The 27,811-nt window shown below is 44.1% G+C and overlaps 1 protein-coding gene across 2 annotated transcripts in view; it reads left to right on the plus strand.

The window, feature by feature from the left end:
• Positions 1-27,811, plus strand: part of TRIP11 (thyroid hormone receptor interactor 11) — a 153,623-nt gene that overhangs the window by 83,734 nt on the left and 42,078 nt on the right. For both annotated transcript variants that reach the window (XM_033951325.1, XM_033951326.1), the window contains exons 15-16: positions 6,078-6,181; positions 9,621-9,720. In XM_033951325.1, the coding sequence (XP_033807216.1) occupies positions 6,078-6,181; positions 9,621-9,720 (204 nt within the window). The remainder of the gene's footprint in view (positions 1-6,077; positions 6,182-9,620; positions 9,721-27,811) is intronic.

The raw sequence follows: 27,811 nt of genomic DNA on the forward strand, positions 1-27,811 counted from the left end.
AGTATTAGTTGACTTGGCCCCAATTATTTTCATTCCCTTCTGTAAAGGGATGTAAATATAAGAAATTTCAGATCTTTTCAGGCAGCCTTATGGACTAGGGATTTAACGCACATATTCATATTCTCAAATTTGTATCAATAATTTTGACGTGCTTTTAGGGAATCTTTCGGAAGTTAGATATTGGATGTTTGTTTATTCATTTGTATTACTATACTTTGTGAACTGCATAGAACTTAATGTTATAAAAAAAAATTTGCAAAGCTGGGATAATGGGCTTTGGTCCATGCCTTTATATCTCATTTTTTATTTGGAAAGGGCTCCTGATGAGACAGTAAATTTGGTCAGTCTGTCCTGTAGAATCTCTTGGAGGTTTAGAATTCAACTCCATCCATGCTTGGGCCTGTGTTTATGATTGCCAAGTTGCCTCTCTTTTTTTTTTTTTAAGATAACACAAAAACTGAAAAAGGCCTGTTGCCAGCAAAAACATTTTTTTCTGCCTATTTATAGTCTAAATTTTTCTGGGGTTTTTTCTCTGTAGCTAAGGAGTCCCACTTGTAAAGACTTAATATCCTTATTCTTACTAACCTGTATCAGCTGTTTTCCATGTTCAGCAGGATAGAAGTCCTTGTTTTACCCACTCACTTCCCCTTATTCTACCCTTATGCTAAACATGGAACTGAAGTGTCTCCTTGTAACATTGCAGTTTAGGAAATACTGGGTTGGGAGCGATTTTATTTTGCCAGGGCATGCTCAGCACAAAAAGCATCCAAATTATATGCATACTATTTGTGAAAGGGGGAGGAACTGTGCCTGCACATAAGAGCTGAGCAGAAGGCACAACGCTTGTGTGCAGACCCAGTACAGTTCCTGATTGCCAGCGCTCTGCAGTAAGTTTATTTTTATGGGAGGGTTTTGTGTTTGTTTCAGCCACAATATTGATGCACATGTGTGTGTGTGTGTGTGTTGTGTGAGAGTGTGTCCTGCGCTTAACAGCTGCATTCCTGACCATAGACACAGGACACACACAAAACATTCACAAAGAGCTACTGGCAGCTCCACACCTGCCAGAAGATTTTCCACAGTAAGTAGTGGGCATTCCCTTCTCTTCATTACAAGGAGTACTCATTTTAATACTAATGAACTCCTTGTAATGCATTTTCATAGGGTTCTCAGTGGCTGCTACTGCAATTAGTTAAAGCCCTTGAGAACCCTTTCAAGTGTTGGAAGCTGAGCTGCCTTGTGAGTAAGCTTTTGAGCATTCCCTCACCCCCCCCCCCCCGAGTATACATGGTCAAGTGTCTAATATAGAAACATGACGGCAGATAAAATCCTAATGGCCTGTCCAGACTGCCCTTCCCCACCATCCATTATTTTCTTATCTCCCTAAGAGATCCCACATGCCTGTCCGACACTATCTTGAATTCAGATACAGTCTTCGTCTCCACCACCGGGAGACCTTTACAGAAAGGATGATAGATGCATGGAATGAAGTATTTTCCTACATTATTCCTGTGCCTATTACCTCTTAACTAATCTATATCAAGAGAGAAGTTGAGAAGTTTTCAAACTAGGAAGAGGGGGAAAGCCGACAGTTGACCGAGAGAGAGAGTCAATGATTCGGGAATCGGTATACCCGGAGGATACCGTGCAGGAAGATGGAGGGGAGGACTCACCAGATCGTGGACAGGACAGTCAGAAAGAGACACAAGAGGGAAGGACATGCAAGAAGGGAACAGGCTGCAAACTCAAGTGTATGTACACAAACGCAAGGAGCCTTAGAAATAAGATGGGTGAACTAGAAGCTGTGGCACAAAAGGATGACATCGACATCATCGGCATCACAGAAACATGGTGGACTGATGAAAGTGTCTGGGACACGGTGCTACCGGGATACAAACTATACCGCAGAGACAGAGTAGCTCAAAAGGGAGGAGGCATTGCCATATACGTCAAAGAGGGAATTTAATCTACTGGAGAGAACATGCCACAATGGACAGATAAGTTAGAGTCTCTATGGATCAAAATTCCAGGAACAAATGGACCAGAAACGAGGATAGGCAACTACTACCGACCCCCAAGGCAGTCAGAAGAAATTGATAAAGAAATGACGGATGAGATTGAATGCAACTGCAAGGGAGGCAATGCGGTTGTCATGGACGACTTCAACTATCCGGGGATAGAATGGAACCTAGGCACCTCCAGCTGTGCTAGAGAGACCAAGTTCCTAGATACTGTAGGTGATTGCTTACTGGAGCAACTTGTCAAGGAAAATACAAGAGGAGATGCAATTCTGAACTTAGTTCTAAATGGGTTGCGAGGACCGGCACAGGATGTAGAAGTAGAAGAGACCCTGGGAAACAGCGATTATAATATGATCCGCTTCAACCTGGAAATAGGGGCGAAACGTCAGCCCAGAACAACGGCCATGGCCCTAAACTTCCGGAAAGGAAACTACGAAGGGATGAGACGCTTGGTGGGGAAGAAAATTAAGAAGAGGATAAATGCTAGAGCAAGCTTGGTCTCTTTTTAAGGATACGGTCACCAAGGCGCAAAATCTATATATACCACATATCAACAAGGGATCAAAGAGGAAAAAGAATAGAGAACCGGCGTGGCTCACTGTAGAAGTTAAGGAAGCAATCAAAGACAAAAAAAACTCATTTAAGGAATGGAAAAGATCGAAAACGGATGAAAACTGGAATAAGCACAAACAACATCAACGCAGGTACCACAAGGCGGTAAAAGTAAAAAAAAGTGACTACGAGGAAAGAATAGCCAAGGAGGCGAAAAATTTCAAGCCGTTCTTTCGATATATTAAAGGAAAGCAACCCGCGAGGGCAGCAGTAGGACCGTTGGATGACCAAGGAATAAAGGGAGCGCTAAAGGAGGACAAAAAATTGCCGATAGACTGAACACATTTTTTGCATCTGTATTTACTAAAGAGGATGTACATAGCATACCGGAACCCATCAGGTTATATGCTGGAAGTGAAAACGGGAAACTGACAGGGTTGACGGTCAGCCTAGAAGAGGTATACAGGCAGATTGATAGGCTTAAGAGCGATAAATCCCCAGGACCGGATGGCATCCATCCGAGGGTCATCAAGGAACTGAAAGAGACCATAGCTGAGCTACTTCAACTAATAGCCAATCTGTCGATCAAAACGGGAAAGATTCCGGAGGACTGGAAGGTGGCGAATGTTACGCCGAAATTAAAAAAAGGTTTGAGGGGAGATCCGGGAAACTACAGACCGGTGAGTCTGACCTCGGTACCCGGAAGGATGGTAGAGGCACTGATAAAGGACCGCATCATTGATCACCTTGACGGACACGGTCTGATGAGGACCAGCCAGCATGGTTTCAGCAAGGGCAGATCTTGTTTGACGAACTTGCTGCACTTCTTCGAGGGAGTAAACAGGCAGATAGATAAGGGTGACCCAGTCGACATTGTATATCTGGACTTTCAGAAGGCGTTCGACAAGGTTCCACATGAACGACTACTTCGGAAAATTGCGAGCCATGGAATCGAGGGAGAAATACTCACGTGGATTAAAAACTGGCTGGAACATAGGAAACAGAGAGTGGGGGTGAATGGGCAATACTCAGAATGGAAGAGGGTCACCAGTGGGGTGCCACAGGGCTCGGTGCTTGGACTCATACTCTTCAACATCTTTATAAACGATCTGGATATAGGTATGACGAGCGGGGTGATTAAATTTGCGGATGACACAAAGTTATTCAGAGTAGTGAAGACACAGGGGGATTGCGAAGATCTGCAACATGACATAACCAGACTCGAGGAATGGGCATCGACATGGCAGATGAGATTCAACGTGGATAAATGTAAAGTAATGCATGTCGGTAAGAAAAATCTCAGGCAAGAGTACAGGATGTCCTGGGCGGTACTTGGAGAGACCTCCCAGGAAAGGGACTTGGGAGTTCTGATCGACAAGTCGATGAAGCCGTCCACACAATGTGCGCCGGCGGCGAAAAGGGCGAACAGAATGCTAGGAATGATTAAGAAGGGGATCACGAACAGGCCAGAGAAGGTTATCATGCCGCTATACCGGGCCATGGTGCGACCTCACCTGGAGTACTGCGTCCAGCACTGGTCGCCGTACATGAAGAAGGACATATTAATACTCGAAAGGGTCCAGAGAAGAGCAATTAAGATGGTTAAGGGGTTGGAGGAGCTGCCGTACGGTGACAGATTAGAGAAACTGGGCCTCTTCTCCCTAGAACAGATGAGTTGAGAGGGGACATGATCGAAACATTCAAGATACTGAAGGGGATAGACTTAGTAGATAAGGACAGGTTGTTCACCCTCTCCAAGGAAGGGAGAACAAGAGGGCACTCTTTAAAGTTGAAAGGTGATAGATTCTGTACAAACGTAAGGAAGTTCTTCTTCACCCAGAGAGTGGTGGAAAACTGGAACGCTCTCCCGGAGGCTATCGTAGGGGAAAACAATCTCCAGGGATTCAAGACAAAGTTAGACAAGTTCCTACTGAACAAGGTCGTACGCTAATAAGGCTAGTCTCAGTTAGGGCACTGGTCTTTGACCAAAAGGGCCGCCGCATGAGCTGACTGATGGGCGCGATGGACCACTGGTCTGACCCAAAAGCGGCATCTCTTATGTTCTTATGTTTTTATATGACTTATATACCAAGTCATCCCTGAGAAACAAGGCTCAACTTGGTTGACAATAGTTATAGTTAAGAAAAAGAATTGACATCCTATGCCCTCTCCTTCTTGAATTTTCCTTTATTTGAAAAGATTCACCTCCTGTACATTAACGCCATGGAGATATTGAATTGTTTCTATCATATTCCTTCTCTCCCACCATTCCTCTAGAGTATATATATTAAGTTCTCTAAGTCTGTCCTCATATGATTTATGACAAAGGCCATGACCTAATTTTGTAGCAGCCCTCTGGACTGACTCCATTCTGTTTATATCTTTTTGAAGGAGTGGTCTAAATTCCAAATGGGGCCTCACCAAAGACTTACCATATATCAGTGTTTCTCAAACTTTCCGACTGGCAGCACACTAAATCCAGTGCCCCGGCCGGAAGGCACACAGAACTGCATGGACGTCCAAGCATCATGTTAATGTCCACGCATGCGCAGAGGACCATCTGGCCGCGACCTGCTTCAGTGGAGGGATCCGGGAGGTGTGGAGAGAGGAGGAGAGACACCGGCCAGGAGGAGAGAGATCCACGCCGGCTGACTTCCTACAGAACATGCCTCTCACTGCGAGAGACAGGTCCCGTAGGCAGTCAGCCAGCGTGGATGACTCTCCTCCTCACCAGTGTGTCATGGCACACCTGGAATCTCAGGAGGCACACTGCCGTATATACTCGAATATAAGCCGACCCAACTATAAGCCAAGGTAGCCCTCCACCACAAAAAAGGAGGAAAAGGATTAAGTCGAATATAAGCCAGGGAGTTTAATATTCAAGTGCACTCCTCAGGCTTTGCATCCAACCCCATTCCCTTCCTGCCCTGCCAGGCTCTGCACCCTGCTCCCTCTCCCTGCCCTGTAACCTCTCTCTCCCTCCCGATGCCTTGCAGTCCTCCACCGGGCCTGCTATAAGACCTGGTGGTCCAGTGGTGGACTGAGACAGGAGGGATCTCTCCTGCCTCATGTCCCGGCCAACTGTGACAATTTTTATCTTCCTCTCACCTCCACCATGTACCTTTCAATTCCCTGGTGGTCCAGTGGTGAACCGAGCAGGAGCAATCTTCTGGCACTCCTGTTCGGTGCAGAGCCGCTAGCTGAATGACTGCAGTGTGTCACATATGAAGATGTCCTGAAGGATAAAAGGTCGAAAACCCCTGTTTTAGATGTCTGTCTTCATAATATCTGTTTCTCAGCTGTAAAAATGGAAAGGGTGACATTATGCGCAGCTGCCCTGACTCTAGGCAAATGCACTCATTTTCACACATACTGCTTATTGCTCACTAGATTTTCCTAGTTAAGTTTTTATCTCTACATCTCGCATTACTATGTACATAAATGAGACTGTTGCACTGTTTAACAAGCTAATATCATGTCTTGTTCTGTGACTCTGTGTTTTAGAGGAGAAAGCCATGTATTCAGCAGAATTGGAGAAACATCAAAAACAGAATGCAGAATTGAAGCGAAAGGCAGAAATGTTTGAAAACAGGGTTATTTCATTACAGGTAGGCTGAGAGAAACTTAGAATTACTTCATGCATTTTGTCAGTCTTATGAAATCTCTTCCAACTATTTACCCTCCATTTATCTCGTACTTTATTTCATTCCACTGCACAGAGACAGATTTTAGTCTTTGTATCCTCTGACCTGAAAGTACATTTTCTAAGATAGTTATCATGAATTTGACTGAGGGTAGACTTGCCTCACTAATTTACTGCATGTTTTGAAGGCATGAATAAACGTGTGTATAACCATGAGCCAGTTGATCTAGTACAGGGGTGCCCACACTTTTGGGGCTTGCGAGCTACTTTTAAAATGACCAAGTCAAAATGATCTACCAACAATAAAATTTAAAAAAATACTGTACGCATAGAATTGTCAATTATCATTCCTATTCCGGGGTTTTTTCAAAGAGGTCAAAGCAGATGACTCTATGCACTGTCACCTCAGTAATAACCATACAAAAATAGACAAATACCCACCCCCCTCCCTTTTTACTAAACCACGATAACAGTTTTTAGCGCAGGGAGCTGCGCTGAATGCCCAGCGCTGCTCTCGACACTCATAGGCTCCCTGCGCTAAAAACCTCTATTGCGGTTTAGTAAAAGGGGACCATATTGTAAAATATAGACAGCAGATATAAATTCAGACACATTTTGATCACTAAATTTAAAATAAAATCCTTTTTCCTACCTTGTCTGGTGATTTCATGAGTCTCTGGTTGCACTTTCTTCTTCTGACTGTGCATCCAATCTTTCTTCCCTTCTCTTTTAGCCTGTATGCTTCCTCTCCTCCTGACTTCATTCCCCACCCCAAACGTTTTCTTCTTCTCTCCCTGCCCTCTCTTTCTTTCTCTCTTCATGCCCCTTTCTTTTTTTCTGTTTCTCTTCTTTCCTTCTGTCTCCCTCCCTGCCCTCCCCCAAGCCACTGCCACTGCCGCCGGATAACAGGCCCCCAAAGCCGCCCGCCGCCGGCCAAGCTCTCCTTGCTTCGGGCGCACCAGCATTCCTCTCCCCGACGTCAATTTTGCCTTCGGAGAGGAAGTTACGCTGGCCAGAACTTCCTCTCCGAGGCAGAATTGACGTCGGGGAGAGAAAGGCTGATCGGCCCAAGATCGACCTATTGGGAGAAATGCTGCCTGGTCCTGCCTTTGAGGAAACAGAAAGTAGGCAGGACCTGGCAGCAAGAAGAGCAAATCGCAAGCTTCACTGACCAGTCTCCCGCTTTAGCGCGCGAATGGGGCTCTAACATGTGCGTGCCAGCTTCCCTTCTCTCCCCCCCTCCTGACATAACTTCCGGTTTCAGAGGAAAGAGAAGGGAAGCCAGTACAAGCGCACGTTAGCCCCCGGAGCATAAATTCTCCAAGCCGTTTTTTTTTTTTTTTTAATGTTGAGCAGCGGAGGCAGCAGCAGAATTCAGGAGCAGGCCAGTCAGGAGGGGAAAAAAGAGAAGGGAACCCGCTCTGCGATCGACTGGGGTCGCCTGAGCGAGCGACCTGTCGATCACGATCGATGTGTTGGGCACCCCTGATCTAGTATATCTGGATGTTCAAAAATAGTTGAGTACCCTATGAGGAAGAGACTTGATAAAGTTAAAAAGCTGTGGGATAGGAGGCAATGCCCTCTTATATAGAAACTGGTTACAAGGTTAAAAAAAAACCCCAGACAAGAGCCCCCAGGGTTTCTGCTGGGACCAGTATTTTTTTTAAGATATTGAGTATTTTTCTGCTTTTAAATCATATAAAAAAACAAACAAAGAAGCTTTCTTTCTCCCTCTTAATACAGAAACTTTTGAATTGCTTTTCTGGATAGCTATCATCTCATTACTGTCTGTCTTAATATAAGGTTCATTGTTTATAGAAATTCAGATTACTACAATTTTATTCCTTCCCTCCTTCCTCTGCACCCACACATCCCTATGGCTGCTCTTTCTATATAGGTAACCCATTTAGGAACTGATTTTGCTGACTCCTGTTAACTCATATTAACCAATCTCCATGGCTTGTATCCATTGTGGCTCATTTGTCCTAAGGACAATCATTTAGTCATTTAAGGCTTGCCCCATCTGTCTGCAACTCTCTTCTGTGAGGGAAGAGATCAACAACGCAGACAAGAACTAGCTGCAGTTAAAGCATCTTGTTAGTGCAATGTGTCTAGTAGTCCTGAATGCTGGAGTTATGCATCTAAACGCAGAAATTGTTTGCAGAATGATATCACTCATCTTTCAACTCCACCTTCTTCCCAGTAGGCTTGCTCCTGCCCCCTTAGTTTTTCTTCTGCAAGCAAGTTGCTCAGATGTGTTTTGATCTGTTCTGTGGTTTTATTATTTTCGGGCTTTTTCCTGTTGTTTTAAGTTTGAAGCTCGGTGCCCAGAGGTTTCCTCTTGTTAGGACCTCTGCCTGGGAGAAAATGCAGACTTGCACAGCGGAAGTCCACTGCTAACAGGATCAGCCATTGGGTACACATGTCTACCCAGCCTGCTGTAATATTTTTTGAGCTCGGGGGCCATCCCCTGAGTAGCTGCTTGCATCCCTGATTTATCAGGAGCATGAATGCTTGGCCAGGATTAATACCGGGCTGGCTGCATAGCCCTCCCCCACACCCTACATTACATTACATTACATTACATTACATTACATTAGGGATTTCTATTCCGCCATTACCTTGCGGTTCAAGGCGGATTACAAAAGGTTAATTTAAAAAAACAGAGTTACAATGATTAGCTAGAGAGGTAAGTTGTAGATCTTATGAACATTTAGCGGGTTGTTGAGGGTGGGGTGGTTTGTAAGAGAGTTAATAGGTGGTCATAGTGGAGATTCTTTTGTTATTATTAGTGCAGTAATGGGTAGATCAAATGTCAGTTTTAGAGTTACTAAGAGGTCGTGGTGTTATTGCTGCTTCAGGAATTTCTTGAAAAGTGTGGTTTTTATTTCTTTTCTGAACGTCTTGGCGAGAGAGTTTCTGGAGGTTGAAGTTCAGTTAGACATCACTCCAACTGGCAGCCCGAAGACCAAGCTCATAGAGCAAACTTGTAAGACAGAGTTCTTCTCCATTTAGTCCAGATGCACTTCTGAGCTGAGGCAGGCAGGTACCACATTGCACAGCGAGTATGGTTTTTTGGCACGAATTCACTGGTAGACATCTTGGATTTTATACAATTTTTTTTTTTTTTCTAAAGCCTCTGACTGCCTCAGAACCCCTCGATTTTGCTTAAAATCTATAGGGAAAATAGAGTAAACCTCCTTGCTAGTTTAGATAATCATTTTAAGCTTTTCAACCATCAGAAAAAGGCCCTTCTTCATAGTGTTTGCAAATGTGCTAGTTTTCAGACACCAGTTCCTGCAAGATTTTATGTTTTCTCTTTTGAAGTAAAAAATAATAGATAATGTGATATCTTAAGCAGACTGATAGTGTGTATGATAAAATGTGCTTCTGTGCCCTTACAGGAAAGCTTAGAAGAAGCTAACACAGCTCTAGATTCTGCTTCCAGACTGACTGAACAGTTGGATATCAAAGAGGAGCAAATCGAAACACTGAAAAAAGAAGGTAAAAATGTCTGGAAATGTTGAAAGTGATAGTGTTTGTGATTGAATAGAATTGTTTAGAAATGTGGCTTGGACCATGTAATATATAATTTTTTTATTCTGGAACTAAAGTGCAAGTATTTATCCTCATCTGATATCAGGTGAATAAGTAGCTCCCATCTTACTTGTCATGTTTTTTAAAACTATAGCTTGCTATTGTAAAACATATATATTATACTGTATATGAAGAAAGGGATCCTCAGACTTGAAGGATAGCACAATCCAACAATTTCAGCTCCTCTTTGTTGTTTGCGATTGAGTAATAGTATGCAAAATCTTGTAATCCAGTAAGTGAAAGTAATCCCTTTCTTCCCAAACAGTGTATTTGTAGTCCACCTAAAGTGCTTCTAACTTTGCATGTTGCAGTACAGTGTTCCCCTGCGATTTCACGAATCGCGGACTCACTAATTCGCGGTATTCTCCGACCGCCTCTTCCTGTACTAAATTCAGGCTACACCAATCAGGAGCTGTGTGTCAAAGCAGCTCCTGATTGGTGTAGCCTGACTTTAATAACAGGAAGAGGCGATCGAAGCATACCCTGAGTGATTTTGCACCTGCTGGCGTCCCAGCTGTCCTCTCCTGCCTCGAGTGCCCCAGCTGCCCTCTCCTGCTTTGAGCGATTTTGCACCCGTTGGCACCCCAGCTGCCCTTTCCTGCCTTTTAACCGTATTTGCGGTTTTTCAAAATTTGTGGGGATCCTGGAACGGAACCCCTGCGAATTTCGGGGGAGTACTGTATATGTATGGGGAACTTGATCTTAGACAATTTGAAATAACGCACAAAAAATGTTCTTGTGTGGTGAACACTGCCCAGTTTCACCACTGAATGCACAAATTAATTGCGGTTCATCCCTTTCTTCATATGTAGCATATATGTTTTGCAGAGGGTGGTGGATACATGGAACGCGCTTCCGGAGGCTGTGATAGGCCGGAGCACGTTACAAGGCTTCAAAGAAGGTTTGGATAGGTTCCTAGAGGATAAAGGAATTGAGGGGTACAGATAGGAGTAGAGGTAGGTTATAGGGATATTCTGGGACCACTGCTCAGGCAATGGGCCTGATGGGCTGCCGCGGGAGCGGACCGCTGGGCGAGATGGACCTCTGGTCTGCCTCAGCGGAGGCAACTTGTTATGTTCTTATGATTTTTTTTTTGAGCTATTTGTTTATTGCTGTGTTTTGAATGCTTTGTAGTTATTTTTGTTTGTCATGTTGACATCCACGGTACAAATAAAAGGTTCTGTTGTGGATACTTGAACTGTTGATTCTCATTTCCAGCGAACTGCTGAAGGATATTCCTTTAAAAACTTGAAAACTCCTCCCCTTTTGCTATGGAGCACAGCACCCTCCTCAGTTATTCCTTTAAACTAAATCAGAAGGTGTGTTTTACTCTGTTCCGTTTTTCTTTTTTAATGGATTTCTGAAGTTCTTCATGGCTTCGGTGCTCAAGAGATCCCCTTTAATTCCCAGGCTAATCTCTCAGAGTACCTGCAGAGCCAGCCTGCTTTGGGTCCCTTCAGGATCTCAGGATCTGTCCTCCTGGAAGCAGCTCTCCTGCTGATTTCATCAGATGCTGGAGCGCAGGCTGTGCAGCCCCTGAATAAGAACCCTAGGGGTATCAGGAAGCCAGCTGCGTAATTTCTACATTTCATACTTCCATCTTCGGCCCCCCCTTCTCCCCGGAGCCGGCCTGCTTATATGCAGCCCCTCAAAGGGCCCAGGGCTCCTGCTTTTTTTTTGTTTTTGTTTGTTTGTTTTACTTTCTTAATACTCTCTTATTACTCTCAGGATCTACCCCCCCCCCCCCCCCAACCTTAATCTCAGAGCCACCATGGCCAATATCGCAGGAAAGATCCTAGCCTTACTGGTCCTCTACTTACTAGGTACGAGAAGTCTGATATCAAGAGGCTTAGCATTCGAATCAATTCAAACTCACTTTACATGGGATAGAATCACCAGATCTGAAAAATCTTTTCACCCCTCTCGCCACCTTCATGACTGCACGGAAACAGGACCCTTTCCAGTCACGGTGGTTAACTCTTCCCGCCGTCCCTTAAGACCAACACAAAAAGACAACGTCTCCTAAAAAACCTACAATACTCAGAGCCGTTGGTTCATCTAGACCGGTGTTTTTCAACCTTTTTACACCCGTGGACCGGCAGAAATAAAATAATTATTTTGTGGACCGGCAAACTACTAGGACTAAAATTTTAAAACCCCATTTCCGCCCCATCTTCGCAAGCTCGGTCACCTCAGTAACTATAGAAAAATAGACAAATATAGTGCAAAATATAGACAGCAGATATAAATTCTCAAAACTGACACGTTTTGATCACTAAATTGAAAATAAAATCATTTTTCCTACCTTTGCTGTCTGGTGATTTCATGAGTCTCTGGTTGCGTTTCCTTCTGTCTGTGTATTCTTTCTTTCATTTCTTTCTTTCTGCACTCAGGCCCAAGAATTGTCCCTTTCTATTCCCTCCCTCTTTCCTTCCTATGTCCTTATTGCCCCCGGTGCCTCCTTCCCATGGCTTTAGTGCCCCCAGTGCCTCCTTCCCATGTCCTTAGTGCCCCTTCCTGTCTTTAGTGCCCCCAGTGCTTCCTTCCCATGTCCTTAGTGTCCCCAGTGCCTCATTCCCATGTCCCTAGTGCCCCCAGTGCCTCCTTCCCATGTCTTTAGTGCCCCCAGTGCCTCCTTCCCATGTCTTTAGTGCCCCCAGTGCCTCCTTCCTATGTCCTTAGTGCCCCTTCCTGTCTTTAGTGCCCCCTCCTGTCTTTAGTGCCCCCAGTGCCTCCTTCCTATGTCCTTTTCACTGCCTTCCACACTTTGTCCCATCCCCGAAGCTAGCCTGCCTCTCTACCTCTCTCCCTCCCTCCCTGGCCAAAGCCAGCCTGCTTGCCTGCCTACCTCCTTCCCTCCCTGCCATGCAAAAAAAAAAAAACCCGCCCTCCTTCCTTTCCCCTGCTCTTACCGCCCTGCTGCTGCTGCTAAAGCCAACAGGAAGTCTTCTTTCCGACATCAATTCTGACGTCGGAGAAGACGTTCTGGGCCAGCCAGGCAGCGATTGGCTGGCCCAGAATGTCCTCTCCGACATCAGAATTGATGTCGGAAAGAAGACTTCCTGTCAGCTTTAGCAGAAACAGCAGGGCGGTAAGAGCAGAGGACCAGGGGAAAGGAAGGAGGGAGGCTTTTTTTTTTTTTTTTTTGCGCAACAGGAAATGATCGCCTGTCCAGTTGTCCCTGAGCACAGCTTCGGGACACATTCCTGAAGCTGTGTGTGGAGACAACGGGACAGGAGGTCTGAAAACAGTCACCTTAATCTTGCCGGCCCTGCACGGACCGGCAGAAATTTCCTGCGGACCGGCAGTTGAAGAACAGTGCTCTAGACCACCACAAACTATCTGGAGCTTACCTGAACATCCGTTCAGTCAGGAATAAGGCACAATTGGTCAAAGACTGGCTGGAAGAAACCCACCTGAATATTCTACTTCTAACCGAAACATGATTAATCTCTGATCAGGATATCGTCATAGGTGACTTACTACCTTCAGACTACAAAATTATCTCTTTATCAAGAACCTCAAAAAAAGGTTTATCAATAATTCTCCGAGACCACTTAAAGTTCCAAGTATTAGACTCCAAACTGACTATTGACCTGGAAATCCTCACCTGTAAAAATCTAAAGAAGATTGCAAAGACAACTTGATCCTCACAATATTTTACATTCCCCCCAACAAAAGAGGAATTCTATGAATTCCTCCTTACAGACTCAACAGCCAGTGCCTACAACTTTATAACTGGGGATGTTAATTTACACCTTGAACGGGCAGATAATTCCAACGTAACTGACTTACTTTCCTTCCTCACATCATTAGGGTTCTCCAAACCACCCCCGACTAAAACCCACCAGAAAGGTCACTACCTAGATCTGATCACATTCCTTTCTAATGCCCCTACGACCCCCAGTATAAGTCTCAAAGATTAAATCTGGTCCAATACTCCCTGGTTGGACCATCTCTTATGCAACTTTGAACTATGCTAGATTAAAAGACAACTTAAAACAAAACCAAGGAACAACTTCAAAGAGAAAACTATTTGCACAATAGGACAGCTGAACCCAGTAGAATTTTGGACACACTATAGCTTAATCTCCAACCCAACGTTTGACCCTAACTTCATTTTAGGATGGAAAAACTTTAGTGATCAGATCGTAAATGACATAGCCCCTCTGAAAAAACGCAAAAAAAGACAACGTTCATCAGACAGCTGGTACGACACCGGCTTAATGGCCTTAAAGCGAGAATTACGCAAGTTGGAAAGAACATGGTGCAAATCAGGGAAAGATGAGGATAGACTTACTTGGCGACTAAAGGTTAAAGAATGCAAAATAATGATCAAAGAAAAGCGTAGCAAACACTACTCACAAAAAATTAATTCTCCTACTTTAAACAGTCACAAACTTTTCAAAATAGTCAATTCTTTGTTTGATATTGAATCCCACAAGCGCCCCAATACAGACTTTCCCACCCCCCGCTGCGATCTTAGCTGACTTTTTCGCTACAAAAATCCACAAATTGAGATCGTCCCGTACAAGCTCAAACATAGATTTATCTAACACGCTTACTGCCTTAGACAAAGAAGGTACAGCTGTTGACATGATCTGGAACCACTTTGAAAACCCAGACTGGAGCCACTTCCTCAAGCTTTACTCAAAATATGTAAAATCCAATTGCCTATTGGACAACTGCCCACCAACCATTATGAAAACAGCTCCTATCTCCTTCAAGACTGAACTTTTCAGCAGGATCTCTTCATGCATGCATACCGATAAATTCTTGGAGGATCTCGGGCATATCCTCGTGACTCCTATTATCAAAAACCCAAAGGAGTCCATTTCCTTTGACGGCCAACTACAGACCCATTGCCAACATACCATTCTTTCTTAAATTAATGGAAGGTCTGTTTAACATCAACCTCACAAAATACTTAGAGAAGTTCAACATCCTACATGATTCTCAATCTGGCTTCCGAACAAATTACAGCACCAAAACAGTTTTGGCCTCTATGACTGACTATCTTTTCCATCTGTTTTCCCAGGGAAAAAGTGCACTGGTACTGCAGTTCGATTTGAGCAGTGCCTTCGACTTTGTCGATCATGACCTCCTGCTTAGGTGCCTTGATTCCATTGGCATTTCCAGACAGGTGCTAAATTGGTTCACGGGTTTCCTAAAAAAACATACTTACCAGGTCTACAGCGAAGGAACCTATTCTCAAGCTTGGTCCAATCCCTGTGGAGTACCACAGAGCTCCCCACTCTCCCCCTCACTCTTCAATATCTACATGGCATCACTGGGAAATGTTATCCGATTTAAAACTGAAATCGTACATATACGCAGATGATATAACAATTATTATTCCCATAACCTCACTGACCCAAGAGACAGATCAACTCATCTCATCTGTCCTTACCAAGGTTGAACATTGGACTATGCACTCCAAACTAAAACTAAATCCCGAAAAAAACAAGATTTTCTTGGCAAGTCCCAATAACAAGATCGTGAACACCTCCTTGAGACTAAACGGAGCAGACTACCCAATTAATCCCACAACCAAAATCCTTGGCGTCACCCTGGACTGAATCCTGACATTTGAAGATCATACTAATGCTCAAGTCAAAAAATGCTTTCTCACCCATGGAAACTTCGCACCATTAAACAATACTTCGATTTCTTCTCCTTTCGACTGCTGGTTCAATCCCTGATCTTAAGTATCTTAGACTACTGCAACATTATATACTTAGGATCCCTCAAAAAAACCATCAAATAACTGGGAGTCGTCCAAAATGCTGCAGTCTATCTCATTTATGGCCTCAAGAAATCAGACCATGTAAGCCCATATTACAGAAAACTACACTGGCTGCCTGTGAAAGCAAGGGTCTTTTTTAAGTTTGCTTGCCTTTGCTTTAAAACCATGACAGGCTCATCCCCAGCCTATCTGTTCCACCAATTTGAATTCCCAAGCACAGCTAACACACGCAGTACCTACTTGTTTGCTTTTCCATCCCTAAAGGGCTGCACCTACAAGAGATACCTCGACAGAACACTATCTTTCCAAGCAGGCAAATGGAATAAATGTTTAACCAACTTCATCTCAAACGCACTCTTGTACCAAACGTTCAGAAAATCAATAAAAATCTATCTCTCTGACAAATTTCTCTGACCCCACCTCAACCTGATGTACTCCCAATATACTTCCAGATAAACCTGACTAAACTTAACAAGCCAATGTAAATTTGAAAGTTCTCTATAATGTCGCTGTCTGTATTCAGTCTCTTCCCTTGTAAATCGCTTAGAACTGTTTGTGGTATGTCGGTGTATAAAAATAAAGTTATTATTATTATTACCCTCGTTGCTGCAAGAGGTATCCTGGGGGTGGGAGTCTGTGACCATGGTCCATTCGGCACCCGGAAGATTTTCTTCAACGGTTGAGGTCTGAGCAGTTTCTAAGGCAGAATTCCTTTCCCTGCACCCAGGCTGATTCAGACAAACAGGCACCTGAAGTCACAGTGAGTACTCCCATTATTCCCTAAGAGGAAAATGGGGGTGGGGGGGTGGAGGGTTCCTAAAATTTGGAGTTTTAGTGCTTTCTGGGGTTAGTGCTTGGGTCCCCCTCCTCTAAAACCCTAAAATCGCTATTTTTTAAAATTTTTGCATTTTGTTCCAATGGCCCATTTTTGGTGTGATTTTTAGCAATCTGGAGCAGTTTACATCAATGCCCTAGTATTTTTCTTATTTTTTTATTTTTAAATGCAAATGTGCAAAGGGATAAGAACATAAGAATAACCTTATTGGGTCAGACCAATCAGACCATCAAGCCCAGTAGCCTGTTCTCACGGTGGCCAAAACCCAAGGAGTAGCAATATTCCATGCTACTGATCCAGGGCAAGCAGTGTCTCAATAACAGACTATGGACTTTTCCTCCAGGAAAATGTCTAAACCTTTTTAAAACTAGCTACACTGTCAACTCTTAACCACTACCTCGAGCAACACATTCCAGAGCTTAACTTCTCTGAGTGAAAAAATATTTTCTCCTATTGGTTTTAAAAGTATTTCCCTGTAACTTCATCAAGTGTAATTTTTGACAGAGTGAAAAATCGATCCACTTGTACCCGTTCTACTCCACTCAGGATTTTGTAGACTTCAATCATATCTCCCCTCAGCCGTCTCTTTTCCAAGCAGAAGAGCCCTAACCTTTTTAGTCTTTCCGCATATGAGAGGAGTTCCATCCTCTTTATCATCTTGGTCGCTTTTCTTTGAACCTTTTCTAGTGCCGCTATATTTTTCTTGAGATAAGGAGACCTGAATTGAACTCAGTACTCCAGATGAGGTCACACCATGGAGCGATACAGGGGCATTATAACATCCTTAGTCTTATTAAACCATCCCTTTTTAAATAATTCCTAGCATCCTGTTTGCTTTTTTGGCTGCAGCCACACATTGGGCGGAAGGTTTCATCGTATTGTCTACGATGACACCCAGATCCTTTTCTTGGGCGCTAACTCCCAAGGTGGACCCTAGCATCGAGTAAATGTGATTCAGGTTATTCTTCCCAATATGCATCACTTTGCATTTGTCCAAATTTATTTATTTACTAAAATTCTTTATTCATTTTGACACTTTCAATAAGTGAAAACAGTAAATTTGACATTTACACGTTAAACAATACTTAATATCCTTACATGACTTAAACAAAGTAATATCCTTCCCCCCACCCCATATTATCAATCAAATTATCCATTAGTTCTCAGGATTTATAACAAATACCTTATAACAAATATGTCCTATCCATATATTGAACATTTATAAACATTCAGAAACTGTTATCAGAACCCCAAACATACCCTTCCCCCCTCCCAAACCCTCAGGAAAGATAAGAGTTCATTTCAAACCTATATTCCCACCTATATTTTGTAAAAATTTAAATGAGAAAGCTGGTCAGGCCCAGTTTTTCCAGGTGTTTCAATCATCCATTTTTGTATGATTGGTTTCCTCTCCTTTCATCCACATTTTCTAGCCTTATAAACAACCTGTAAGCAAACTTCAAGTGTGGTCCAATCTATTGTGGTGCAGTTAAGTTTTTACTCCAGGTAGGATGGAGAAAAACACTTGTTACTATTGTGGGCACAGCTTTCACATGCTGCAAAATTTACAACTCTCAAATGATAGAAGGCAGAAACATTGTTTTAAAAAAATGGCATTAACTAAAGTCTTGAGTGAACCTGGAAATGGGGCTTTTAATTGGTTCAAACCTGATCTCATTTTGTAAGCATGTTAGTTTGAAAGTAAAGTTTATTTAAAGAAAGCAGGGTATGAAGTTCTTTGTCCTTCATAGTGTAGGCTGAAGGGGCTGTTTATTGTTTTATTCAAGGCGCTCAATTTTCCAGGACATTATTTACACAAGAAAACATACGTCTTACTGAAAACAGTCCAAATGCATTCCCAGACACAGCCGCTTTGGCCAAATCTCTTGAAGGATTCCTCTATAGACTTGGCAGTAAAAAACATAGGGGCAGCCAGATGCACTTTTATGAATTACCATAAATGGTTAACAGATTATTAGAGACAAGTTGTAAATGTCTGGGTTGCAGACGGTCCATTCTGAATTTTGGCAGTGTTTTAGACTCTTAAATGATTGCAATAAAAGAGTTTGGGTTTATCTCTTTCTATTTATCTCTTTTTAGGCAAGCAGGGAAATACAGGCACACTTGCTGGTGATGTTTTCTGACAGAACCAGTATGCCTGGAACCTTCCTACAGTATAGAAACCTTTTAGGTGGCTTCTGAGGTGGTGCAGGGATTCCCTCATCTCTCCTGTCAGTGCTTGGTAGTATTTAATAGTGCTGCCCGATTCAGGAAAAAAAATTTCAATTTGATACAGCCTATTGAATTGATTTTTCGATTCGATTTGATTTTCCTGCCCAATAGGGTGTTTGTTTGGTTTTGGGTTTTTGGTTTTTGTTTTTTTTCAAACATCCTGGTGGGTTTATTTTATAGCCTCTTCACCCCCTAGGACTAGGACTGCTGTGTAATCCTTTTTCCTCCCACTTCAGCAGTAATGATTTCTTCTGTCCACTATCAAAACAAACTTACTAAACCTATAGGAGCTTCAATAAAAGTTAAAGAAAATTTGAAATTAACCTCCCTCAAAGCTGCTCTGTCACAGGCAGATTGTCAGTAAAGTGCCCAACAGGAAGAATTCCCAAAAGAAACCATAGTTCGGTCTCCACAAACCAACGAAGCAAAATAGTGTCTTAAGCGCTCTGTAAACACCCGAGACAAGCATCCCCTCATTGCTCCAGGTACATAGATAGATTGTGAGCCCACCGGGACAGACAGGGAAAATGCTTGAGTACCTGAATAAATTCATGTAAACCATTCTGAGCTCCCTTGGGAGAACACTATAGAAAATTGAATAAATAAATAAATGTACTGTCACCTTCACTTCTTTTTTCTGATAGAGGAGGGCAGAAGTAAATTGCTTTATGAGGAAAAGAAAGCATTACCAGCAACTTTAAGGTGCCTTCTTGAGACCTGGAAAGGAAGGGAATTAATGTGGTTTACTGCAGGGAACGGCTTCCCCAACCAGAGGTGTTCAGCAGAAAACTTGAAAGCCAAACTTTTGTGGTTTTTTCTTTTGTGCTTCAGTTTGTTTGAACTTACGTTGAATAATGAGCCTGGAGGCTCCAGGCGAAGCCTAAGGACTTGAGCATTGTTTGAATGTTCAGAATGTGCAAAGCTGAATTTTTATTCCAAGCTAATTTTTTTTCTTTAAAGAAACTTTAATAAACTTGCACTTTTGTTCTCAGAAGATCTGTTTCCGGGTTTTCCTTTTCACCAGCCACATAAAAGGCGCTACATAAATCTACCTGTGGTCCGCGCCCGGCTTCCCACCTACTCAGGAGCCGGCCCGGCCACAGGAAGCGAACTGAGAAGGTATTTTCTGATCTGCTCTGACAATTTTTGTTGTTTTCAGGGATTTTACTCCAATTTTTTTCTGGAGGCTCTGCTGCCCAGAGGATCCCAGGTTTCTGGGACAGCTCTGCCTGAGAGAGGGCATAGACTCTGTCAGCAGTTGTCTGCTGTTCGCAGGGCTTCCATTTGGTCCCTGTTTAACCAGCCTGTTTTTCACTTTTGGAGCTTGAGATTTGTTCCCTAACTCGCTAACTCGCATCCCTGATTTATCAGGAGCTTGAGCGCAGGCTATTTGGCACCGTGATGGGCCGAGGGCTTTAACGGGTGCTGTCTGTATTCTTTCACTTCTTCCCCCTCAAATCGTGATGTGCAATTTTTTGAGGGGTTGATGTCGGGGCCAGCTTTGACCAGACTAGCAGCCCGAAGAATCCAGTCCAGAGGCAGAAGTCTTCTCTCTCCTACACAGCTGCAGTGTTCAACTAAAACAGGCAAGCAGCAGCAGCACAGATCTGTGAGTACAGGCTATTGAAGCCTATGGGGAAAAGTGTGTGTGGGGGGGGGGTTCTAATATTGTCATTTTTGAGGGTTTCTAGGGCCAGAGCTAAGGCTCCCTACCTCAGATCCAAATTTTTTGAGCTTTAATATAGCCTCCCCGGGCCGTTTTTGAAACAAAATTGCTATCGCAGCAGCCATCTTGGATTTTCCAATTTTTTTTTAAGAACCTCCACTTGCCTAAAAACCTCTTAATTTTGGTTAAACTTGATATGGATGAACTCCCTAGTTCTTTTTACCCCTGTAACATGCCAGCTTTGCACTGGATTACCGGTTGGGAAGCGTCTGTATGGCATGTGGGGGGGGGGGGGCAGGAGCCATGGGCTTAGCCTCCTCTGATACCTCCAGGCTGGGGAACTGCAGGGGGCCCATTTGTTGGGGCAAAAAATCCATTCTGGAGCCTGAAAATAGTGATGTTGCGAAATGCAGATGCGTAGTTGCTGCAGAGCCCAAGAGAGGTCAGACTGAGTCTCTACAGAGGTCCTCTGGGCCTTCTGGTCAAAGGTTTTCCCCAGACTTTGTCGGCTTAATGTGGAAAGCTTACTTAAATTCCCTGGGGTCTACTGAGCCTATCTGTAGACACAACAGGGGCTGCGCAAGAAAGGTCTCCCTCGTAGAGCTCTACCAATGTTTCAGCCCACGGGCTCAAAGGCACAGGATAAATTTTTGAAACTGCTGGATGTGTGGAGAGTTCTTCTCTGCTAACTGGAAGAAGCCAATGAGTTTCAACTATCTGATCATCTTTTTGTTTTGGCCAACCAGGCCAGATGAATCAGGCCAGCTTCTAAAGCAACCATATCTAGATGTATTTGCATGGTGATTCTTCAACCTGCATTGGCTGTGGAAAACAGCCACCTATCTCTCTCAAAGCGCACTCCACAAGAAGTGTGTCTTCCTTGTGGGCAGAGGCCCAGACGATCTCACCCAAAGAGATTTGTAGAGCAACTACGTGGTCTACTCTCTCCCGTGCAAAGATTTACAGAGTAAATGTAGCGGCACAGGAGGACTCTGCTTATGGTTCCTCAGTTTTAAGGGAAGGCTCAGCTATCCCACTCTAAATGTAAGAGACTGCTTTGGTACATCACCTATCATCCGGAAGCCTTTGCACTGCAAGGGAAAATTAAGTTTTTACCTCCATTATTTTCTTTGTAGTAGAAGGGCAAAGGACTCTGGACACCCTGTCAGTTCCTTCGCTTGTTTTTCTACCTCAGGCAGATATGTATGTATATCTAGAGCTGAGGTTTTCTTTTGACAGTCTGAGAAGTAGAATTTGGGGGAAAAAAGGCCTCGGAGCTCCATTAATGTTAGTGCTGGTTGCACACAGACTGGTGGGTTGTGATTCCACCTAAGAAGTTTCATGTTGTTTATTAACATTTTTTTTTAAATGATATTTCTTACAGAGCAGAATAGAATTGATTTGTTCCCCACCTTCATATTTTCTTAGTTACAATGGTATTCAACTGCTTTGGTACAAATTGAAGGTGGCGATACAGTCCACTGGGAAGGAGGCAGGGCTGAAAGATGTGATTGGCATCCTTCTGCAACAGTTCGTGGAAAGGAGGTATTCACCTATCATCTGGAATCCTTTGTCCTACTAGAAAGAAAATTATTAAGGTAAGAACCTAATTTTCCCATATCATTCCCTTAGCATTTTCATAAGTCACTGAGAATTATTATTTGGTATGGCCTAAATTAACCAATTTTTGTGTTCTTTGCTGCCCCACATAATGTCATTCCTGCAGATAGCCGTAGAAGTCAGCAGCTGAGAGATTCTACTACTAAGAATTCCTCCTTTATTATATAATTGGCATATCCATTTTGTTCCCATCTCTAAGTTTCCCATTTCCAATCCTGGTTGAAATTTCTGCCAATATTTACTATGTTACTACATGGAAGTGGTTCTAGCAGGGTCCTTTAATTTGTCCTTTTGAATGATTTAATGACTTCTACCATAGCATATAATCTTCCTTGTAAATTGATTTTTCAAATCCCTTACATGTAGCACTTCCTGCGATATTCATCTTAGATATCTAATTGAGGTAGGTCCAGCATAATGCTATTCACCCATTAATGTCATCCTACTAGTCTAATAGCATGTTTAAAAATGTAAAATGTGTCATTTTTTTAAATACAAATTCAGGTATGCATAAGTAAGGGCTCCTTTTACTAAGGGCTTTAACGCACAGAATAGCGCATTCTACATTGTCACACGTGCTAGACCTTAACGCCACCATTGAGTTCTAGAAGCGTAGCGCTTGGTAATTTCCTGCGTGCACTAAAAACATTAGGAGCCCTAAGTGTCTTTCTTTCAATCCAGCAAGAGAGCTCTTCAGATACCCCAAATCTATTTTCATTTTCTTCCCCTCTCCCCAATTTTCCGAAATCCACATCTGTGGTTACTTTTATTAGACAATCATCCATATACAATCTCCTAATATGTATTTTGCCACTTCAGCCTCAAGAGTTTACTTTTATGTCTTTAAATATTTAAATAGGGGTGATCATTGTTCAGATTTATCATATCTGTTCTCTTATGCCATTGAAACATGCCAAGGGGTTCTAGCTATTTCCAGCTTAGAGATATTTCGCTTCTGGCACTAGCTGTCAAATAAAGAAGTATTAGTTTATGCACATTCTCATGGAACAATCTCAATAAAAGTATCTTGGGACCCCATTCCAACTTAATGTTTGATTTTAATTTAATTTGCATTATTAATTTTATTCCAAAACACTCTAATTTTTGGGCTTTGCCACCAGATATATTTTTTAAAACCCTTCCTCTGTATATTCTCCAGCATATGCTAGAGAATCTGGAAGCATCAGTGTGCAGCAGCAGCTATAAAAGCAAATAGGATGTTAGGAATTATTAGGAAAGGAATGGAGAACAAAACAGAGATTATTATAATGCCTTTTTATCGTTCCATGGTGCAATGAAAATGATAAAGGGGATGGAACAACTTCTTTATGAGGGAATAAGACGCTAGGGCTGTTTAGCTTGGAGAAGAGATGGTTCAGGGAAGATACAATCCTATATAATAAAACCCTACGCGCGCATGCGCACTTAGGGTTTCGTGATCCCTGCAGCCGTGTTTTCTGATCTGTGGCCGGATTCTATTTTAGAACGCGGCGGCAGAGATCACTCTGTCCACTCCCCTCCTCCCGCCCTCACTTACCAACCGCTGGAGGAAGCGCAGGCAAGCTCTCTCCCTGCCCGCGTCCTCGGCAGGGAACACACTGGAGCTTCCCCCCTCCTGCCCTCACTCACCAACCGCTGCTGCCGCCACCACTGATCCTCCTCTTCAAAGCAGCCTGCGATTGTGGCCTGCTTTAGCGAACTGTGCAGGCCGCTCTCCAACTTCAGTAGCACGTTCCCTCTGACGCACGGGATCGTGTCAGAGGGAACGTGCTACCGAGTTGGAGAGCAGCCTGCGAGGTTCACTAAAGCTGGCCATGATCGCAGGCTGCTTTGAAGAGGAGCAGGCCAGAAGATGCCAGGATGGAGGGAGGGTAAGAATGGAAACAATACAGGGGGAGAGGGAAAGGGGGCTGCTTTGGGGAGAGGGGTGTGCTGGGGACAGACAGCTTTGCTCGGGGAGCAGACAAAAGGGGCCATGGAGAGACAGGGAGAGGGGGCTTCTTTTGGGGGGAGAGGTGTTCTGGGGACAAACAGCTTTGCTCTGGGGGGGGAAGACAGAAGGGGCCATGGAGAGACAGTTAGGGAGAGGGAAAGGGGGCTGCTTTGGAGAGGGAGGTGTGCTGGGGACAGACAGCTTTGCTCTGGGGGGAAGACAGAAGCTGCCATGGAGAGACAGGGAGAGGGAAAGGGGGCTGCTTTGAGGGTAGGTGTGTGCTGGGGGCAGACAGCTTTGCTCTGGGGAGAATACAGAAGGGGGCCATGGAAAGACAGTCAGGGGGAGGGGTGTACCGGGGCAGACAGCTTTGCTTGGGGGGGGTGTAGGGAAGACAGCAAATTGTAGCTCTATCCTTCCCCCCTTTCTCTCCCCCCTTCTACATATAAGTTCATGTAATCCTTTTTCTTCTTCTCTACCCACTATTTTAAGTTCTTGTAAACCGTGTCGAGCTCTGTTCTCGTGGAGATGATGCGGTATATAAACTTAAGGATTAGATTAGATTAGAAGGACACAGACAGCGGCCAAGGAGAGAGAGAGAAAGAAACACAGATAGACACATCTATTCTAGCACCCATTAATGTAACGGGCTTAAAGACTAGTAGTCTATAAAATACTAAGTGGAGTGGAAATGGTAAATGTGAATCATTTGTTTACTCTTTCCAAAAATACAAGGGTTAAGAGACATTCAATGAATCTACTAAGTAGCAAATTTAGAACAAACTAGAGGAAATATTTTTTCACTCAATGTATAATTAAACTCTGGAATTCGTTGCCAGAGATTGTGGTAAAAGCAATTAGTTTAGCATTGTTTAAAAAAGGTTTGGATAATTTCCTAAAAGAGAAGTCATAAGTCATTAAGATGGACTTGGGAAAATCCACAGCATTTTTTTTCTAGAATAGGCAGCATAAAATCTGTTTTACTCTTTGGATTTTGCCAGTGGATTGACCACTGTTGGAAATAGGGTACTGGGCTTGGTGGACTTCTGCTCTGTCCCAGTATGGCAAGTCTTATATTCTTCTCCTACTAAATCTATTCTGTGTTAAATACTATTGATATTTGATTTGATGTATTGTTTTGATATACTGCTTAATATAATAAAGTGTTCAAGTGGTTTACAATAAAAATTAAAAGATTACAATTAGTTAAAAAACGATTCAATACAGAAATAATTTTCAGAAAGTTAAACCTCTGCATAAACAGGTCTTTAAAGCTTTGCAACATGTAATGTAACTGATGATGCTATGAAATTCAATGGCTAGTGGGTTCCAAAGCAGAAAACCAGCATAGCAAAAAGCCTTATTATCCCAGGACAAGTAGGCAGCATATTCTTGACTGATGGGTGACGGCACCGACGGAGCCCCGGTACAGACAATTTTAGAGTGATTGCACTCTAAGAACTTGGAAAGTTCTAGCAGGCCGCACCGCGCACGCGCGAGTGCCTTCCCGCCCGACAGAGGCGCGCAGTCCCCAGTTTCTTAGTTTCCGCGGAGCTAAGAAGACGCGTCTCTTTCAACGACTGTTGAAAGATTTTTTTGTAATCGCCTTCCCGCTCACGTAAACCCTTCTGGAAATAAAGTTTCCTTTATTTCTTTTCTTTTCTTTATTTTATTTAAAAAAAAAACAACTTTGTTTTTTGATTCCTATCGGTTCGCCCCGGCAGGGCCTGTTGCCATCATCGAGGCCTCGGCCTTCGATTTGGCAGAAGCCGTTTTCACTTTCATGCCCCCCCAACCCAGGTTCAAGAAGTGCCAGCGGTGTGCGAGGCCCATTTCTCTTACCGACCCGCACAATTGGTGCTTACAGTGCCTCGGTCCTGACCATCGGGCGTCCACCTGCACCCACTGTGCCTCTCTAAAAAAGAGAACTTTAAAAAACCGCCAAATCCAACAGCGGTTATTATTTGGTACCAAGATGTCGGATTCGGCGGCACCGGTCCCGACTTCGGCCCCGACGCAGTCGGCACCTACCTCATCGACACCGCGCCTGCGTCGCATCCCTCAGGTAAGCCGGCTAAGAAGCCTTCCCCGCTGGAGCGCCCTCCGGTCTCAGAGGCAGCGAGTCCAATCCTGCCGACCTCGAGGCGCCAGTGGAAGCGCTCCGCTCCGATTGAGGTCAGCCCCTCGACCTCGGGTTCCTCTTCGGAGTGTAGAGCGGCACCAAAGGTACCGCAGAAGAAAAAAGCAGTACCGGTGCCTTCGCTGGACGAGCACATTGCCGCCGTCCTGCAGGTGCAGCTCAAGGAGCAATTACAGCAGCTCCTCCTTGCTCTATTGACACCGAGCCTTCCAGTCCCGGTCCGGTCTGAGCCACCGGTACCGGCAGTGGAGCAGCCTCTTTTATCGGCATCCACTTTGTCGGTACCGGTGCATACGGCTTATTCGGTATCCATGCCGATCTTAGCGCCGGAACCGAGGTCCTTACACCAGGCCGTGCAAACTTCGGCACCGACACACCCTATAACATCTCCCGGTACCGTTTCACAGAGGTCTGGTAAGTCAACTCACAAAACTCGACACCTAGAACCCTCCACACCGGAGTCACGGGACTGCAGCTTTCAAGTGAGGGACCCTGATCTGTGGGGTGATTCAGAGGAGCCTTTCCTCTCTGAGGGAGAGTGTTCGTCAGGGGACGAGGATCCTTCTGGTTTAGATCCGTCCTCCAAACCTGATGCAACTTCTTTCACCTCTTTTCTTAAAGAGATGTGTGACTCTCTCTCTATTCCCTTGGAGGCTGAATCTAAAAAATCCAAGGCATTTCTCGATGCACTGGACTTTGACCAGCCTCCAAGGGAATTCCTAAAATTGCCTCTCCATGATATTTTGCGAGAAACTTTCTACAAAAATCTAGAGACGCCCTTGACCATCCCAGGAGCTCCTCGCAAACTGGACTCCTTATATAAGGTCATACCTATTCCAGGTTTTGACAAACCGCAACTCCCTCATGAATCTTTATTAGTGGAATCCACTTTAAAGAAATCTACGGGGGCGAGTGTGTACGCCTCTGTCCCTCCTGGCAGAGAGGGTAAAGCCATGGATAAGTTTGGCAAGAGGTTATATCAGAATGCGATGCTTGCTAATAGATCAGGGAACTATGCTTTCCATTTTTCTTTCTACCTTAAGCATCTCATTCAGAATTTGTCATCTTTTGAAAAATACCTCCCTGACCGTAAAAAATCTGCCTTCGCCAAACTTCTTCATCACTCTTACAACTCCGTAAGTTCATGGTCAGATCGATCTATGACACCTTTGAGCTGACCTCTCGGGCCACGGCTATGTCGGTGGCCATGCGTCGACTGGCCTGGCTCAGAGTTTCAGAACTTGATGTCAATCATCAGGATCGACTGGCTAATGCACCTTGCCTGGGGGATGAGCTGTTTGGAGAATCCATGGACTCCACTACACAAAAGCTCTCAGCTCATGAGACTAGGTGGGATACTCTTCTCAAAACAAAAAAGAAGACCCCACCTACCAGGCCCTTTCGTCAGCAATCGGCATACCAACGTCGATTTGTGGCTTGTCCTTTACCACCGGCACCTCAACAACCCAGGCGTCAGAGGCAACAGCAGAGGCAAAACAATAGACCGGCACAGCAGCAACAACAGGTGAAGCCTCCTCCTCCACAAAAATCTTCACAACCCTTTTGACTTGGTTCTCCAGGACATAGCCAGTATCCCTCCATCTGCCCATCTTCAGCTGCCTATAGGAGGACGCCTTACTCATTTCATAAGCCGTTGGGAAACCATCACCTCGGATCAGTGGGTCCTCAACATCATCCGCCACAGCTACTCTCTCAACTTTCAGACTCTTCCTGCCCAAGGTCTACCAAAAGAGTCTGCTTTGAACACTCCTCAGTCTTCCCTCCTTCTTCAAGAGGTTCAATCCCTCCTCCTTCTGAACGCCATA

This window comes from Geotrypetes seraphini, chromosome 7 (assembly GCF_902459505.1).
Source record: "Geotrypetes seraphini chromosome 7, aGeoSer1.1, whole genome shotgun sequence".
NCBI lineage: Eukaryota > Metazoa > Chordata > Amphibia > Gymnophiona > Dermophiidae > Geotrypetes > Geotrypetes seraphini.